At 42.1% G+C, this 18,705-nt stretch overlaps 1 protein-coding gene across 2 annotated transcripts in view; it reads right to left on the bottom strand.

Annotated features, from left to right (window-relative positions):
- PTPN14 (protein tyrosine phosphatase, non-receptor type 14) overlaps positions 1 to 18,705 on the bottom strand; it is a 218,649-nt gene that overhangs the window by 9,509 nt on the left and 190,435 nt on the right. For both annotated transcript variants that reach the window (XM_011929412.1, XM_011929413.1), the window contains 4 exons: positions 17,201 to 17,419; positions 13,693 to 13,821; positions 10,756 to 10,990; positions 6,096 to 6,259 (listed from right to left, as the gene is read on the bottom strand). In XM_011929412.1, the coding sequence (XP_011784802.1) occupies positions 6,096 to 6,259; positions 10,756 to 10,990; positions 13,693 to 13,821; positions 17,201 to 17,419 (747 nt within the window). The remainder of the gene's footprint in view (positions 1 to 6,095; positions 6,260 to 10,755; positions 10,991 to 13,692; positions 13,822 to 17,200; positions 17,420 to 18,705) is intronic.

Here is an 18,705-nt window from a genome sequence, read left to right on the forward strand (position 1 = left end):
TTTTATTTAATTTCAAATTTTCTGAGAGGGTCTTGCTGTGCCACCCAGGCTGGAATGCAGTGGCACAGTCATAGTTCACTGCAGCCTTCAACTCCTGGGCTCAAGCAATCTTCCTACCTGAGTCTCCCAAAGTGCTGGGGTTATAGGCGTGGGCCACCACACCTGTCCTGGTGTATTATTTTAAATACAGACTAGTCTGCTGGATAAAACATAAAGGCTGGAGTGAGACCTGATGGGTACTCTCAACCCCACCACAACCCAATGACAGGATTTAAGACATCTCAGGGTCTTAGTTTCCTCATCTGTAAAATCAGGATAATAATGCTTTCCTCTAACAGCAGTGTGGCCTTGCCCTAGTTACTGACATTTCCTCAGCAATAACATGGGGTATGAAATAACATCTGCCTCATGGGATCAAATGATGAAACACACATCAAGCATTTAGTGCACAGTGAGTGCTTAATAAATATTACTCATTATTCCTTTTTTGTTTTGTTTTGAGACAGAGTTTCACTCTTGTTGCCCAGGCTGGAGGGTAGTGGTATGTCTCGGCTCACTGCAACCTCTGCCTCCCAGGTTCAAGAGAGTCTCCTGCCTCAGCCCCCGGAGTAGCTGGGATTACAGGTGTGCACCACCACGCCTGGCTAATTTTTTGTAATTTTACTAGAGACAGGGTTTCATCATGTTGGCCAGGGTGGTCTTGAACTCCTGACCTCTGGTGATCCGCCCGCTTTGGCCTCCCAAAGTGCTGGGATAACAGGCGTGAGCCACCGCGCCTGGCCTCATTATTCCTTTATTAACATTAATAAATGTTAATGTTAATGCAATTATAATCTCACAGGACTGTGGTCATGATCAAGTGAGATAATTGAAGTGTGAATCTTTAAAATGTCAAAGCACCATTTCTGAACACCAGTCCTACTTGGAGTAAAAGCCTTTAACTGAGAACTTTTTTTTTTTTTTTGAGACAGAGTCTCCCTCTGTTGCCCAGGCTGGAATGCAGTGGCTTGATCTCTGCTCACTGCAACCTCTGCCTCCCAGGTTCAAGCGATTCTCCTGCCTCAGCCTTCTGAGTAGCTGGGATTACAGGCATGAGCCACAGTGCCTGGCCGAGAACACCTTTTCTGAGACAGGGTCTTGATCTGCGGTCGCCCAGGCTAGAGTGTAGTGGTGCAATCGTAACTCATTGCAACATCAACCTCCTAGGCTCAAGCAATCCTCCCACCTCAGCCTCCTGAGTAGCTGGAACTATAGACGTGGCACACCACACCTGGCTAATTTTTAAAATTTTGTGTAGAAACGAGATCTCACTATGTTGCCCAGGCTGGTCTCAAACTCCTGAGCTCAAGCAATCCTCCAGCTTTGGCCTCTAAAAGTCTTAGCATTATGGGTATGAGCCACTGTGCCTGGCCTTGAGTCTTAAATGAGAACATTTTGAGTATTAAATGAGATTGCCTATGTGTGAATTATTTGAGAGTATATACAATGATATATATTATCATTAATGAAAGGAAATTAACACAGTGTCATGGATACTTGAGCAGATCAGAGGCCGTCACAGTGTCCTCTCCCCTCCCCTTCACCACGTCCATCCTCCTGGACCAGCCAGGACACATACGGCTGGAGCACCCCCGAGCTGTGGAGGCCATGGTGGCCTCAGCACACTCACTGTGCTCTGTGAGCTCTTAACCCCGGGCATGATGGCACCCAGGAAGTTTTCAAGGGCTAAGCAAGTGTTTAAAAGAAAATAACAAAAACTCAGCTGTATGCTTGACTTTGTAACCTTTGAACCTTGAAAAATAATTTCAGCTATTTCCAAACTGTGTATAGTTAGTTATGACATGACACGTGCCATCAGTCACTCTTGTTCAACACCAACTAAGGAATGCACATCACAAACGTGTGATGTTGCCTGGGCTAGAGTGCAGTGGTGTCATCACAGTGGTGCAAACGGACAAAGTCAAGTCCCTGCCTAGTAAGAAAAGAAAAAAAAAGGCATGTGAATCTTCGAACTATGAATCAAAATACAGAACCTAGGTTACAAGCTTCTGATGGTAACAGGTAGGTCTCTGCCTAAATTATATTGCAAAGTGACCAGTATCATGAGATGTGATCTAGAGCCACCTAATAACGAACTTAATTTCATGTTTGATGAGGATTACTCTGTGGTTGGGTAATGAAGTTAAAAGAATAGAGAGAATAAGGCTGCTCCTCTTCCCTACCCAGCAAAGGTTTTAGTCAGGAGGCAGGATCACACTGGTGTTCAGAGCACAGGCTCTAAGTAGGGCTTCATCTGCTGAATCTCAGCTCTACCACTTCTTGGCTGTGGGAAGTGGGCACGTTACTTCATTTACCTATGACTCAGTTTCTCTTCTGTTATGTGAGGATGCTGACATGGTCTTGGCTCTGTGTCTCCACCCAAATCTCATGTTGAATGGTAATCTCCAGTGTTGGGGGAGGGACCTGGTGGGAGGTGATTAGAACATGGGGGCAGATTTCCCTCTTGCTGTTCTTGTGACAGTGAATTCTCATGAGATCTGGTTGTTTAAAAGTATGTTTTAACTTCCCCCTTTGCTCTCTCTCTTCTGCTATCATGTGAAAACGTGCTTACTTCCCCTTCACCCTTCCACTATGATTGTACGTTTCCTGAGGCCTCCCAGCCATGCTTCCTGTACAGCCTGCAGAACTGTGAGTCAACTAACCCTCTTTCCTTCATAAATGACCCAGTCTCAGGTAGTTCTTTATAGCTGTGTGAGCATGGACTAATACAGGTACTAACAGGACTTGGTGCACAGTGTCACTGCAAAGGCTACTTGTGTTAATACTATAAGGCTTTAGAATAGTGTGTATACATGGCAAACACTAGACACAAGCTAGCTGTTAAGATACTATTTTCAATGTTGTCACCATCACCACTTCCTCCACCACCACACCCTCCTCCTCCTCCTCTACCATCATCCCCATCTCAATTACCTGTAGGACTGAGCCTAAATGACAGTATATTGTCTGATATGGAGAAGTCTGGGGACATGACAAAGAAAGTTCTCCTGGTCTTCAATGAAAGGGTCCCAGCTGGCTTAAAGACTGATTCACTCCCACAGGCTCTGCTCTTAACTGTCCCCAAGCCAAGGAAGCACAAAGCAGTTGACACTTGCTCAATCTTGTCTAGAAGACATTTTCTCCTCCTCACTTTATGAAGCAGGTATAACTTATTCAGAAAAGCAGCAAGATCAAGACATCTGCCCTTTTGGCTACTGAGATCCTAAGTTTTTGTAATTATCCAGGGGACTGAGAGAGTGTACTGCAGACCATAAAACGAGTGCTTCCTGAAAAACTCTATGCACCTTAAAATGTCTCAGCTAACACTCAGCGACCAAAAGCACTGGGCCACAGAGAGGCTTCCCAGAGCAGCCTGGGACAGCTGTCCCCACTCCCCACCGCACAGCTACCAACCTCATTGTAAGTGTCTGCGTTTCATTGTTTCTGCTCAACTTTTCTGTGTTTAGAATAAGACTGAGAGGGACAAGTCCAGGAAAAAGAAAGGTCATTTCACTGACAGAATTAAAACTGCATGAATTACAGACTAAAATACAAAGTATGTTAAATCCAGAAGCTGTGGAAAGAAGGCAGGGGAGTTTGGACAGGAGAAAAATGGGACCCACAATTTAATATATATTTGTTAAAAAATTTGCTTATAAAACAAACAAACTAAACATGGTCTACTCTTCTCCTGAAATAGGGGCTTGGATCTTACTAGCCAGGCCTGAAACAGTATCAGAACAAAAGTAGAGCATTTTTTCCCCCTGACCATCTACCAATAGCAACCATGGGAAATAGGACAGATAAGACTGGCTATATTTGTGCTAGGGGAAGTGAAGTGAAAAATATGAGTCATCTTGCTATCTTTGAATATCAATGGGAACAGAAGTTCTTTTTGGATTGACCACGTCCCAGCAAAGAATGTTCTGGCATGCAGTTGGGCACTGAGGAAATCCGCTATGTTTGGACACACCATAGAGCATGTAACCACTCTGAGCCTTCACCAAGTACACAGGAGGCCACACTGGCCGAATCCCTCCCTCCAAACTGTTCTGGCTTTGATATGCCTTGTCTGTGCTCTGCTGGTCCAATAACATCTGGTGTTCAGTGAGCCCCCATGTCATCGCCTCACTGAGAGGCTCAGCCTTTGACGGGTCTCCAAAGAGCTCAGAAAAGAATAGTTTTTAATGTCAGACAAGACAGAATGGCTTCTTGAGTTGAAAAGGGGAAGTGGGAAGCAGAGCACAGGGAACGGGGAAATAGGGGGAGTGGCCAGGCTCACAGCTGTAATCCCATCAACTCAGGACACTGAGGTGGGAGGACTGCTTGAGCCCAGGAGTTTGAGACCAGCTTGGGCAACAGCAAAATCCTTTCTCAAAAAAAAAAAAAAAAAGAAAAAAAGAAAAGAAAACAAGCGGGGAATTTGGTGACAAAAGTGATATGAAGGGAAGGAAAGGACAATTAGGTGGGGGAGGTGATGATGAGGCCCTCAAGCCATGCACACACTGATTCTACCTCATCTTATTTTGTCTTCCTAGCAATGGATGGATTGAGACTCAGTGGCAGGTTACTCATTGTTCTAGAGATTTCTAGAGACCTCTAGTAGTGAGAGGAATAGAGAGGCAAACAATAAAAAAATCCTATGTGGGACAAAATGGTACAAACTCAGAGGGTAATGACATTTCCGTTATGTAGTCTCAACTGATTCCATGACGAGCATTTCACTCAAGCTTTGTTTTATGTTTTTCTAACATTAGGCTACAGCTCGGATTGCCCCTTTTCCAATTTTTAGTGGCACAAACATTCATTCCCACGGACAGACTAGAAGATTCTCAAAATTATCATTTCACAGGCAGAAAGTTTAATGTCTAAGTTTAGCATTTGTTGTTTTCCTGGAAGATTCAATATGACAAACTTCATATTTAATCTGATTTTCAAACGATTCATGCTATTGAATAAATAGTATATTATCATATAAATTCCTCCACAGAATTGCAACAAATCATTCTATAATTTAAGAACTACCAAACCACAAGTTTCCTTTACTTTTTCAAGCCATATAATTGGAAAACTGAGTAAGAACCAAATCTTATACAGCGTTTGGAGGCAGAGTGAAGACAGGAAATAACTCTGGACCCAGATGCAGAAGACCTTGCTTCTGGCTTCAGTACCACTGCATAAGAGCCACATGGCACTAGACGAATCACGGAGTTACTTCCGGGCCTCAGTTTCCTCTTCTGTGAAACAGGAGGAGTGACATGCGCATGGCTCCTCTACTTGGCTGATATGGCAGGCAAAAACCCCTTAAAAATTCTAATGTCCCAGGTAGCTAGAAGGTAGAAGAACTATTCCTTAGCTTTTGACTGCTGTTTGTCTCACCTACACAAAATCCAACGTCTCAGTGTAACTCCGTAATCCTACAGCAGCAAAGGGATGCCATGTACCTTGTGTGCACAGGCTCAGCGGCACCCCACTTCTGCAGGAAGAAGGGGTAGGGTGATCAGCCAATGCAAAGACGGGGATGTGTGCATGCTCAAAGTATCTACTCGGCTCCCCTACACCACACAACTACCAGACTAGATAAGCAAACAACCCCGCAAACCTCACTCTGAAGAATGAAAAACATTTTCCAAGGAGATACTTCTTCACCTAGGATTTATGCCAGAACACATCCTAGAAATGTAAGATGCATCTAAACTATATGGGGTCAAATAACTCACCATGGAAAATTACCCACAATGAAACCAGGCTATCTACAAAATGCCAAAGACTTCTGGAAGTAGATGCCGACTAAGATCACATTTTCTAAGTGTTTTCTATTGCACGCCCTCATTTCTCCTCTTTTATCTGGATATCTACACGGAGCAGTGGGGAAGGCAAAAAGATAAGGAGGGCTGTAAATGTCAGAGTCAAACTAGGAACCAGGAGCCTGGAAAACTCTGGTCGGGAGAGAGGAAATTCACCACTGAAAAGGCAAGGGCGCAGGCAAAGGTTTGGCCAGGGTGTAGACTTGTCCCCAAGGTGGAGTATCCGGAGAGAAGCCCAGAATGACTCACTTCATTATGCTCCAAGCAGTAGATCATCAGCTCAGAAAGAATGAGCACGCCGGTCCTTCCCACCCCAGCACTACAGTGGACCACGATAGGTGGGTGCCGGTTCTCGGTGCCTTCCAGCATGCTGTTGGTATGGCGACGGACCGACTGGATCTCCTCCAAGTAGGCTGCAGAACAAAATGCAAATTCTGTCACCTAAGTCCTCCGTGGCTTTGCATATAAGTTGGGGCCGGGGGAGTGGAAGAGAACTGATGGTGAATGTGTGTGTGTGTGTGTGTGTGTGTGTGTGTGTGTGTGTGTGTGTGTGTTTAAGTGACAATAATTTACAGTTCTTACAAGATACTAATTATTTGGCTGGTACCCAATGTACAGTCCTGGATCCAGAAAGGACCAGCTGGGAGTCAATTAGTTCATGGGAGAATTTGTTCTTTAAATTAAATAGTTCTTTTTTAAAAATTAAATTCTGTTTTCCCCTCTGCAAATCCCTAAGTCCCCCAAGCAGATGATTCTAGACATTACTTACAGCAATTCCTGCTATTAACAGACTGGGATCAGAACAACTGCTAAGTCCCCTTGAAACGCCCGCCTGTCAGAGCCAATTTCTGGTAGGGAGAGAGCATCCATCTGCCCCTTCTTCCTTCCCCTCACTGATGAGTGAATGTCAACTGAGGCTTGACTTCATTTTTGGATTTTAAAGTAGACTTTGGAGAGTCTGCTTTTCAGCATGGATTCCACGGGGCTATGTGAGTAGCCCAAGATGAACCCCCTTTCTGGAGGCAATATGTGTGTGAGGTGGAGGGGGTCATGATACCCCCCAGGCCTTCTAGCATCTGCTTGGCTCAGCAGGGCTGTGCAGGGAGGGGTGTGTTCATGACTCCAACTGGGCACAAAAGAAAAATCACAGGATTCCAAGCCTTAATGACTTTTTTCACAACCATGACAAAAGAGAAAAGTACAGAAATGTAATCCTCAGACACTCCAAAAGCCCCCAAAATTTAATTAATAATTTAGATTTTGTAGTAGCTCAGGAGAGAAACAGATTTAAAGGTTCTTGATACTCAGTGAACCTCATCCTAAAGCAAAAGTGTAAACCAGACTGTAGGGGAAATGTTTACATTGCTGAAGAGAAAAAAGTAGGTTTGAACCATTCAAATAATTTCAAAGCACTTGTTTACAGACATATATAAATAACCCACACTTTCCTTTATAAACTTATCTAATTACAAAATAATCTGAAGTAGTTTACCAAAAAAGTAAACTATTATTATCACTACTACTACTACTAGGATGATGATGACTAGTAACAGTTATTAGTACTAGTCAGAGCAGTACTAGTAGTAGTAGTAATGTACCATGAGATAGGACAAAACAAAAAAGAAAGAAGGGCCGGGCGCGGTGGCTCATGCCTGTAATCCCAGCACTTTAAGAGGCTGAGGCGGGCGGATCACCTGAGGTCAGGAGTTCGGGACCAGCCTGACCAAGATGATGAACTCCTGTCTCTACTAAAAATACAAAAATTAGCCAGACATGGTGGCATGCGCCTGTAATCCCAGCTAGTAATCCTAGCTACTCGGAAGGCTGAGACAGGAGAATTGCTTAAAACTGGGAGGCGGAGGTTGCAGTGAGCCAAGATCCCACCATTGCACCCCAGCCTGGGCAACAAGAGCAAAACTCCATCTCAATAAAAAAAAAAAAAAAAAAAAAAGGAGATGGTGAGATGAACAGAGGGAGTAGTTACTATTAGGTACCAATACAAGCTAGATACTGTGTGTGGAATCTTCTTTACACTTTTTCTGTGAGGGGGAAAAGACATTAGGCAACTGAGTATTCTGTCTGACCAAAGGCAATATTTACATACAAGAGACAAAGCTTTACTTGAGCTAAATTTAAGAAGAAAAATAAAAGGAATGTTGGGTAATACAGTAGATGCCACTTTCAAATAGAGCCTTTCATGTAATGGAGAGGTAGATTTAAAGGATGTTTCCTCTATCAGTCATATTAATAAAGTTCCTTACGCCGTAACTCAATAAAGACTTCTGGAGGGCAGTAACAATTTGGCTTAGGTACTCTGCATCCAGGTAACCTAATTTAAACATGGGCAAAAAAATCTTTTAAAACCTAGGAGAAACAGATTCAACATTTCTAATGCCCTGCACAGAATACGTGTACTGAGTTTCCTAAAAGCATAATACATACATTTACATTCTTTAAAACTACTATGTATTTTTCGGTAATTTAGACAGGCTTTCCTTAATTGGTTCTGATTTAAAAGGCTATTCTTTAAAGTGCTTTATAAGCTCACTCTTTCATCAAAGCTGTTAGCCAATCAACAAACTCATCTACTTATATTATTTCCCTTTTCTGCTTCTTGGAGAAAATTTTAATCAATTAGCACATGATCAGCTGAAAGAAATACAATGAGCACTGTTAGGAGGAAGGGAAGTTCTGCAAAGGTCACTGCCCTTATTTCAAGCTACAGATAACAAGCCATTTGACCTCAGGCAAATCACGAATCCTCTCTGGATCTTACTCTAGATCCTCTGACTCCAATCATCTTTCTGCTCTCTGCTTTCAGTGCCAAAACCCTCAAGTACCATTGTCACTTTCATGGAAATGAAATGCTTGTATTGCTGGGTAAGTACACATCAGAATATTTATTGGAACTTGTAAATCAGTATTTTTAGGTCTTGAGAACCTGTTCTCTCTCTCTCATTCCCTTTTTCTCCCATTCTAAATGAATACCAAAATAAAATCAAGTTTTTGACATTATCCAACATCTGGATGATGGTCCCTCTGTGGTGGTCACAGGTCTTCCACTAGCTAGAGAGTCAACAACAGAGCAGGCACAAGGCTACAGGGAGCATATGGGGCTCCTTTCCAGTTGGGTGAGTAAGGAATGGGGTTTCCCAACAAGCCCAGGACAGTTAGGCAAGCATGTGGAAAGAGGGAGAGCTGCAGCCACCACTGAAAAGTGGAGGAGGGTATCAGATCTCATCTTTGGACGATGTTGACTGGCCTGTCTTTCCCATTAGGCTCTGAGTACCTTGAAAGTGAAGACTGTAACTCTGTCACCTCTGCATTCTCAGAGCCCGATCCAGTGCCTGGCATGTAGTGGGTACATGGCCAATTTTGGGCCGTTCAAATAAAAATACTGCACATAATCTGGTGAATTAGTTTCTAATATAACCACATTCTAAAAATACACATACATAGAAATTAATTAGCCATTGAGCAAATTTCAGTTTCGAAAGCTACAAGAGGGTTTCAATAGTTCTTCGTGTCTTCATAAAAATATGAGAAAGTACAAGAAAGTACTGAGATTTACGACTATAGGGAAATATAGGGCTTGTGAGATGCAAACCTTCATGAAAAAAAATTTTTAATGTTATTCATTTATTTATATTTATATTTATTTATTTATTTATGAGATGGAGTTTCGCTCTTGTTGCCCAGACTGGAGTGCAATGATGCAATCTCGGTTCACTGCAACCTCCGCCTCCCAGGTTCAAGCGATTTTCCTGCCTCAGCCTCCCCTGTAGCTGGGATTACAGACATGCGCCACCACACCTGGTTAATTTTGTATTTTTAGTAGAGATGGGGTTTCACCCTGTTGGCCATGCTGGTCTCAAACTCCCCACCTCAGGTGATCTACCCACCTCGGCCTCCCAAAGTGCTGGGATTATAGGTGTGAGCCACCACGCCCGGCCTATTTTTAGATTTTATTTCTCCTTTTTTTTTAATGTGCCAAAGTGGACACAACAATTTACCAGTTTAACCATTTTTAAGTACACAGTTCAGTGGCATTAAGCATATTCATAGTTGTGCAACCATCACCATCATCCATGTCCAGTACTTTTTCACTGTCCCAAACAGAAATACTGCACCCATCAAATGGTAATTCCTGACTAGGCACGGTGGCTCACACCTGTAATCCCTGCGATCTGGGAGGCTGACACGGGCAGATCACTTGAGGCCAGGAGTTCAAGACTAGCCTGGCCAACATGGTGAAACCCCATCTCTACTAAAAATACAAAAATTAGCTAGACGTGGTGGCTGCGCCTATAGTCCCAGCTACGTGGGAGGCTGAGGCAGGAGAATTGCTTGAAACTGAGAGGCAGAGGTTGCAGTGAGCTGAGATCGTGCCACTGTACTCCAGCCTGGGTGACAGAATGAGACTCTGCCTCAAAAAAAAAAAAAGTGTAATTCCCAAATCCCCCTTTGCCGCAGCCCCGGTAACCTCTCACCTACTTTCTGTCTCTGACCTTGCCTATTCTAGGTACCTCATATAAGTGGAATCACGCAATTTTCGTCCTTTTGTGACTGGATTATTTCCACTCAGCATCATTCCTCAAGGTTCATCCTTGTTGTAGCATGTGTCAGAATAGTTACCGATTAAATGAGTAGCTAAAGGTCTGAATCAAGGTAGAGCCAATATGTCAATCACAGTCTTTTAGCTTATGCGCATGAAAGGCAAACAGAATAGGTGACATGTATTATTCTTCCCTGTTCTACATAATAAGAAAGGAACATATATTTCAATATTATAATACTTTTGCTACTTAAGAGAAAGCATCCTCTTTTTCCATTTCATCTCCAACGGCTGGATTATTGACACAGTAGGTAAAAGTCAGTCAGGTAGCAGACTGGGAATAAAAACACTTACATAAAAATCCTTGGACGTCCTCTGGACAGCCGTGATCTGGCCAGTCAGTATATTGTAAATGCCACACTGTCCTTTCTTGCCCAGACAAAAGGTGCTTGACCTTCAAGCCTGTGGTTGCATAGCAAACAGAATCCGTTCGAAACTTCGTGGTCACCTTGAACTTGCCATAGGTGGCTGAGCTGTGCTTGGAACCCAGTTTGGGCCAGTATCGGTGGCTTTTGGTTCGTCCGCCCTCCTAAATCACATATAAAGCAAAATTGGAAATAGGTCAAGGGAAGCTCTCATCCTTTTAATCCTAAGAGGTGAAGACAGAATGAAATGCAAATAGCTTCTAAATCGCTAATTCAGTAGCACTCTGCAGTGTCTACACTGTACAGGGTAAATCCTACACATGCTAGTTAAGACCAATAACACAATTTACAATGACAGTTACATCAATGGAAAATTTAAAAGATTCACAACGGAGGTGCAGTGGAATGTTAGAGAGAAGTGCAAGTGCAAAATCTAGAAGCAGGAACAAGCTTGGTGCATTCAAGAAATGAAGGTCTTCGGGGTGGCTGGAGTGTGACATGTGAGGGGGCAGGTGGTTGGACAGGAGACTGGAAAGGCCTCACAGTCCATGGTGGAAAGTTTGGATTTCACCCCAGGGGCAATGGGAAGTCATTCAAAGGTTTTAGACAAGTGGGGAAGGGGTTCCAGCAATCGCTCTAGGTCATGCTACTCCTTTCGGATGTTCAGCGCAGAGCTCTTTCTGTTACAGCACACTGACTACCGACACTATCTTTATCTAGTGTTGATCTCACATTTGTTTCAGCCTGACCAATGCGTTTTGGTTCAATCTACAACTAGAACTGAGAACAGCTGGTTAAATCACCATTCTTTCTCCCTTGATTTTATAATCTTTTCTGAGAATATGCACTCTCAACCATTTACACAAGGTCTGTGTTTCAGTTTTGCAGTTTTAAAATCCCTGGAGAAGGGGTGGAGTGTGGGGGAGGCGGTAGCTGAGGAGATCCAGGGCAAGGAGTAGGTGGTGAGAGAGAAGGAGCACTGAACACACAGAGCTGCAGTGGTGACAGGCTCTGGGAACCCTGACGGCTGTTTAGAGCAACACTGGAGTTCCTCTTGTAAAGCCCACTTGTAAAGCAACACATCTTTGGGGAATATATAAATTACCTTGCCTGGCTTCATTTGCTCATTGAGTCTCCTTAAGTTGGAAGCACACCTTCCTCTTTTATTTACCAATCCTGTGAAAGCAGATTTACCTCGAATTTACATTTCTGCTGAGTGTCTAAATCAGTTATGGATTTTAAAAGGCTGTAAGTCCCCAGCTGTCCCACAGATCACTAGATGCTACTTTGTCTTGGCAAGGTTGGCCCCTTGTTACTCCGGTCTCACCTCCAATGCCACTTCCTCGGAGGGTCCTTGGCCACGCCCTGATCCCAAGTAGCCCCCAGTCACTCTCTTTCTTAACCCTTTTCCCATTTTAAAAAATTTTCTCCCTTGAATTTATGCTCCTATTAATAAGGTTTTCATTTCCAGCCTTCCAGCAAGTGTGTGACATGATACAGAGTCTGGAGCTCAGGGTTGCACATTGTGAAGCTACCCTTTAGTAGGAGTCCCCTAGTATGAATGACAGTTTTGCGGCTGAAACCCACACAAAGACGAGGAGGGACGAGGCAGGAAGACCTGTACTCACCCAGACCCACTCAGGACTGTAGTTTTCCATTTTTGCCACGGCACTTACTGCTAACTGCACTTATTTTATTTGTTCACTTTTGAATGTCCCTCCCACTAGGACATAAGCTCTATGGGGACAGGGATGGTGCCTGTCTCGTTTACTACCATGTACTCCTGAAGTTAGCACAGCTGGTATGCTGTATTTAGGTGAATGAATGCCTTGCAATGGTCTGATCTGATAAGGTGATAAATCTATTCTAGAAGCTTTAAGGAGGATTCATTCTCTTTATGGGAAGGTCAAACAGGTCAGCCCAGGGAAGTGCAACTGGCTTTAAAGAGTCTGATGTCCCTTTCATTATTTTCTTCTAATGGACTGTGCTGAAAAGTCAATGCTCAAAACAGTCAATGAAGAAAAATATGACTTTTTCCTCCCCAGTTTTCTTTGTTCCTGACCCCTTTAACGTAGCTAGGAAAGGCCATTGCAATACCACAGATATTGGTAAACAGAGATGAAACTAGTCCCTTGAATGATTTCAAAACATAAACTGGAATTTAATGAAAGAAATAAAAGAAGGTGGTTAAAGAAATTTTGAGAATGTGACAAGAGAGGAAACACAACACTTCTCCCTGCAAAGACAGCAAGCTGAACACTGAGACTGGATTGACTGGCAGTGTAGGCTGGTTTTTTATAACATCACATAGAGTTCTCTAGTTACAGCGGAAAAACTATGTTTGGCTTGGCAAAAGAAGAAAAAGATATTTTTTCTTCCACCAAAGAACAGAGGCCTCTCCAGGAACAACAGCTTCTGGTCTCTTTTCAGCTGATAAGCATGGTGGCATGCAGAGCTGGGGGGCGCCTGGAGTTGGGCATCTACGTCGATTTGCCCAGAGCAGCCTGAGACTCCCAAATTCCAGTGGAAAGATCACTGTTTTCATTTGGTACACAAAGTCAGCGGGTTGAACTAAAGTCTGGTCATTTTTGGTTTTCTGTTGTTTTATTTTCAGTTTAGTGCATTACAATCCAAGGAAAAGAGTTAAAAGCAAGAAGAAAATGGGAGGAGGAAAAGCTACAACAATCAATTTTCTCCAGGGGAAAAATATCTATCTGGAAGTAAGAAAACAGATGTATAGCAAAGAGAAAAGCATTTGCAGAGAATGCAGGAAGAAGGATAGTGTAGCAAAGTTGCCAGCACAAAGCCCATCTTCTGGCCACCCTTTCCCTGGGGAAAAGGACGTGGAGTAGGCCATTCTCCTTACCTCCTCTGCTGTGACCATGGCAATGACATTCACTCCTTGCTCCCACACCATCTGCCAGAAGTCATGGCACGTGTGTGGCAGGGGCCCCTGGGTGGCTATGTAGTGCCATTCTGCCCCGCCAACCACCACCTAAAAACCAAGAAAAGTATCGGTAAATAAACCCCAAGTCAAGGACAACATTACCTGCTCATCACCTGTCCGTCTGTATCCACCTTAAAACCTTGGATCTATTTTTGGGGCCAAATGAATTAGTTCAATTAACAAAATCCCTGAGACTACAGAGGCTAGTGTAGTAACACATTCTCACATGAAAATACTTGTTGCCACTCAAGCCTATTAAAACATTTACCTAATCCTGGTTTTTGAGACTGAGTCTTGCTCTGTTGCCCAGGCAGGAGTGCAGTGGCATGATCTTGGCTCACTGAATCCTATGCCTCCCAGGTTCAAGCAATTCTCCCATCTCAGACTCCCAAGGAGCTGGGGCTACAGGCACCCACCATCATGCCCAGCTAATTTTTATATTTTTCTAGAGATGGGGTTTCACCATGTTGGCCAGGCTGGTCTTGAACTCCTGACTTCAGGTGATCCGCCCATCTCAGCCTCCCAAAGTGCTGGGATTACAGGTCTGAGCCACTGCGCCTGGCCTTTACCTGATCTTTGTTTGTAACTCACGGTATATGCAAACTAGTGCCTATTAAAACCATACACATACACGTACGTATATATGCATACATATGAACATGTATAACTTAGGATTTGTTACAGAAATAATAGTTACGCTTACTATGTGCAATGTACTCTTGACACTTTCCATTCTTTTCTCTTGTCTATTTCATTAAAACACACACACAGACACACACACACACACACACACACACCCCTGGTCATGACCACTAAACTGATTTCACATTCTACCACTGTGTTGTAATCCAGTTTGAAAAACAGTGCTTCATGGTATCCAATTAAACAATAAAAAAAATAAAAAAATTTTAAAAAGGCCATGGAACAACATCCCTTTTGGAGCACTATCTTTCTCCTGTGGATCTGAGATGAAGTGTATCATAAACCTCTGCTGTTACTGCTGCTCTGTGGTGCCATGTACGGCAGAGATGCTACGAATGCTCTTGTCAACAGCATGTAATATTTTATCAATAACTTCACCTTGGTAGTACCATGGCATCCAACTGAACTACAGTCATGACATGACTTTGGATAATAAAATTATTACCCCTGCGGCTCAGGGTGATCAGGGGAAAATAATTCTACAGCTATAAATACTAGCTGCAGAGAATCATAAATAAGAAGTTGTATCCAAAGTGTTAAAGGTCATGCTGTCAAGGTGAAATGGTGGCCTTTGGAGGAATTCTTTCTATTCTCCCTTCCAGCTCTGTGCCTTGATATTGCAAAGGCAGGCCCCTTCTACATCTATGCAATGCAGATCTCTGGAGAGTTCAAAAAGCAATGAAGTCATCATTGTTTGAAACTTCTTTCCCTCATTTATTTGATAAAACTGTATGCTAACTTGATTCAAACAAAAACAATGTAAGTTATTGTCTCATTACACAAGACATGTTTAGGTCAAAGCTGGCAAGAAAAATCCATTTTCCAAATACTGGTGGGAGATAACATTCATATATTTGCTGGCTAGGAGTTTGGTTTATCCGTGGAATTGTGATTTTAAACATTAGCCTCTCTGGCACCCAACGTATAGGAAACATAAATACTTCCAGAGAATGCTGCTGCTGCCTGGGGCCTTTCAGCATATTCCAAGTATTGACAGGAGGGTATTAAAAACTGCATTAAAAACACAACAAGCAGTGCTACTGAGGTAGATTTCACAGATGTGATTCCACCTCTGGAGCAAATAAATCTCTGTTCTGTGTTAATGGCTGCTTGGAACCCAGGGGGGGAAACATTGGCAAAATATACACCTCTATTCCAAAACACAGGGACAAGTTCTTGCAAGCTCCATGGGTCTATTAAATGCACCCATGTCTAACCCAGATCCACAGGATGAAATGTGGGCCACAGAGAATACCAACGAAGGGAATGCTTCTCAGTTAACAATGCCCGATGGGCACAGTTTATACAAAGTGACAGCTTTTTTCAGAGAGCAGATGGAAAATAGTGGAAGAGATCTGGCCAAAAGAAGAAGATAATATAATATTGCTATGTAAGATCTTCATAGACACTCTATCAAGAAGCAGCTGTGTGATCTGCATCCTTCTTTGAATACATTACGTTGGTCATTGTTTCATAATCTAAACTAAGCCCATGAAACCCACCACTGACAGTTTATTTAAGAGTTTCCTCGAGTTCATTTTTGACTTCTCACTCTAAAAAATCCAAGTAAAAATTAGTAATATGATCTATGATAGTTACTCTTTTATATTTCTTTTGACAGTAGTTTCTAATTATTAAAAACTATGGTTATCTGTGTATATTAATAAAAATACTATATACCCAACCATGCTATACTTTTCACATTCTGTATCAAAACTAGTTATAATTGACACACAAACTAGGTACCTAACTAGCCTTTAGAGGCTCAATAAAACCTGTTAATAATTCTGCTACAGTTGAAAAGTCCAACGAGGAAAGCAAATAATTCTAGACGAGGCCAAAAACAGGTTTCTAAGGCTATTGATCACAGTAGACTATTAATTGAACCTTGTATTACTTAACAACATCCTATAACAATGGCTTTAACATTAATAGATGAACAAATCTCCCACTTCAGAGTTCAGAGCAAATTGGTGACATTCTAAATAAGTGTCCTCTGTTAACAGGGACTCTGAGGAAGGTAAGCTATTTAAGAAACATTTAACTATATGTACACATGTATCCATAACTCAACTGCAGAAGTGCTAAACTATGTAATACTGACATACAAAGGTTTAAAGTATTTGAAATAATAACAAAAACTTACTAACACAAATTCATTGACTAATGTGGCACATCTTTCAAGATTCAATATTAACCACACTTTTAGAGTGCAGGTGAAAATTACTCCACTCTTCTAAATACCATGCAATAATAGGACTTGTGCTTTTATAAAACACATAACCCGCAGTATTATAAGGGAGAAACAATAGTTTCTGTTGTTATTGAACATAACACCTGAATGTCAGTAACGCAATACCTGTAACTTCCAAAGTCTCCATCTCTGCTAATTACAAACCAAAAAGGATAATCTTCAGTTTTTCCTGTGAGTATAGACAGAGTTACAGCCCACAGAGAGAAGGAAAAGTTAAGGCCTCTGTCATGAGTGAGCTTCAGAAATCCCTGACCCAAGGGTCTTCCTGAGGCTGCTAGACTTCCTTCTCTCTGCAGTGACAGACATGCCCTTCCACCTGACTAAGAAAAGCACAGGAGTTCAAAAACCATCCCTGAGGGTCTGGGGACAAGCCAAAAGGTACAGCTGCAGCCCACACATTTTCTTCTCCCCGCATTTTTACCTTTAACCTAGCCATCTTTAACAAACCTTCTAACAGGCTTGCCTTCCTACCTTGATGTGGGAGGCGTTAATATATCCCGTGTTATTTTCTTTGGTTGGTATCAGCTCTACTCGATTCTCCTCATAGGGGACAACTTCACGGATTCGGCTGCGCTCGGCATTTTCTGGCAGAGCTGCTGTGCTGAAAATGCCATTCGCCTTTTTCTTTGGAATTTGCTCATATTCTGTGAACACCATTCCCTCTTCTAGTTTCTTCTTCAGGGTTCTGAACTGCAACAGAAATTGATCTTCAGCTCTCTAAATTATTGGATCCAAAAACTCAATGAAACAACCAAATTTCTTTAAATATTTAGCGATTGTTTTAATAAGAGATTTCAAGTTATACAATCAATACTCGGTTTGTCTCCTTATCAACCATATTGATTGTTTCCCTTGTCTAATAACCATTTTCCTTCTTACTCATAAGTAGAACAAATCTGCAAGAACTAGCAAAAGTTAAAATTCAAAAATCAATATTTTTGCTATTAACAATAGTTTAAAGTCCTAATGATAAAGACACTGTTAATTTTAATTATCCAAACATCCTTTTCTCCACCTATGTAGCTGTTTTTAAGATGACACTGGGTCCACAGTTCTATAGGTCTGAGGATTAAATCTCTCTTTTTACCTCTTCTCTGGCCAAACTAATAATTACAATAACATGGTATTAATTGGGTTAAATGATTCCTCTGAAGTCCCTTCTGGCTTTAAAAACATTCTAATTCTGGATACATACTGGCAGAAATCGAACACCCTAATGTTGTTAGTACTCTATTACATTTATACAACCTGTTTATTAACCTTCTGACAGTAATTTCAGGAACTAAGGATACACCTTTCTTCACCTCTAAAACACTACCATGCAGCTGCTTTCTGCTTTTCAAAACCCATGTTTTCACAAGGCATTATCCAGACAATTATAAATCAGCCTCATTTTATGGCCATATGAGGGGACAGCATTTTTAAAGAACTCTATAAATGCTTGGATACAAGGTCATGTCTTTTGCGGGAAACATGGATGGAACTGAAGGCTATTTTCCTTAGCAAACTAACACAGAAACAGAAAACCAAATACTGCATGTTCTCACTTATAAGTGGGAGCTAAATGATAAGAATTTATGAACACAAAGAAGGAAACAACAGACACTGGGGCCTACTTGAGGGTGGAGGGTGGAAGGGGGAGAGGAACAGAAAAGGTAACCATGGGGTACTGAGCTTAATGCCTGGGTGATGAAATAATACGTATAACAAACCCCTGTGACATGTGTTTACCTATGTAATAAACTTTCACATGTGCCCCCAAAACTAAAAGTTTTTAAAAAATTAAAAATAAAAATAAATGATTGGATAAAATAATCACTTCCTAAGAAATGGCAATTGCTCACAAAAATCATAGAAATTGAGAGCTACCGCAAGTGTTTAACTTGTGCATTTTACAAAAAGGGAAGCAGGCCCAAAGAAATTGAGTGACTTGACCAAGTCATACAGCATGTTAGGGGCTGCTGGTTTTAGGCAAC

The sequence above is a fragment of the Colobus angolensis genome, unplaced genomic scaffold, assembly GCF_000951035.1.
Source record: "Colobus angolensis palliatus isolate OR3802 unplaced genomic scaffold, Cang.pa_1.0 Scaffold81, whole genome shotgun sequence".
Classification (NCBI taxonomy): domain Eukaryota; kingdom Metazoa; phylum Chordata; class Mammalia; order Primates; family Cercopithecidae; genus Colobus; species Colobus angolensis.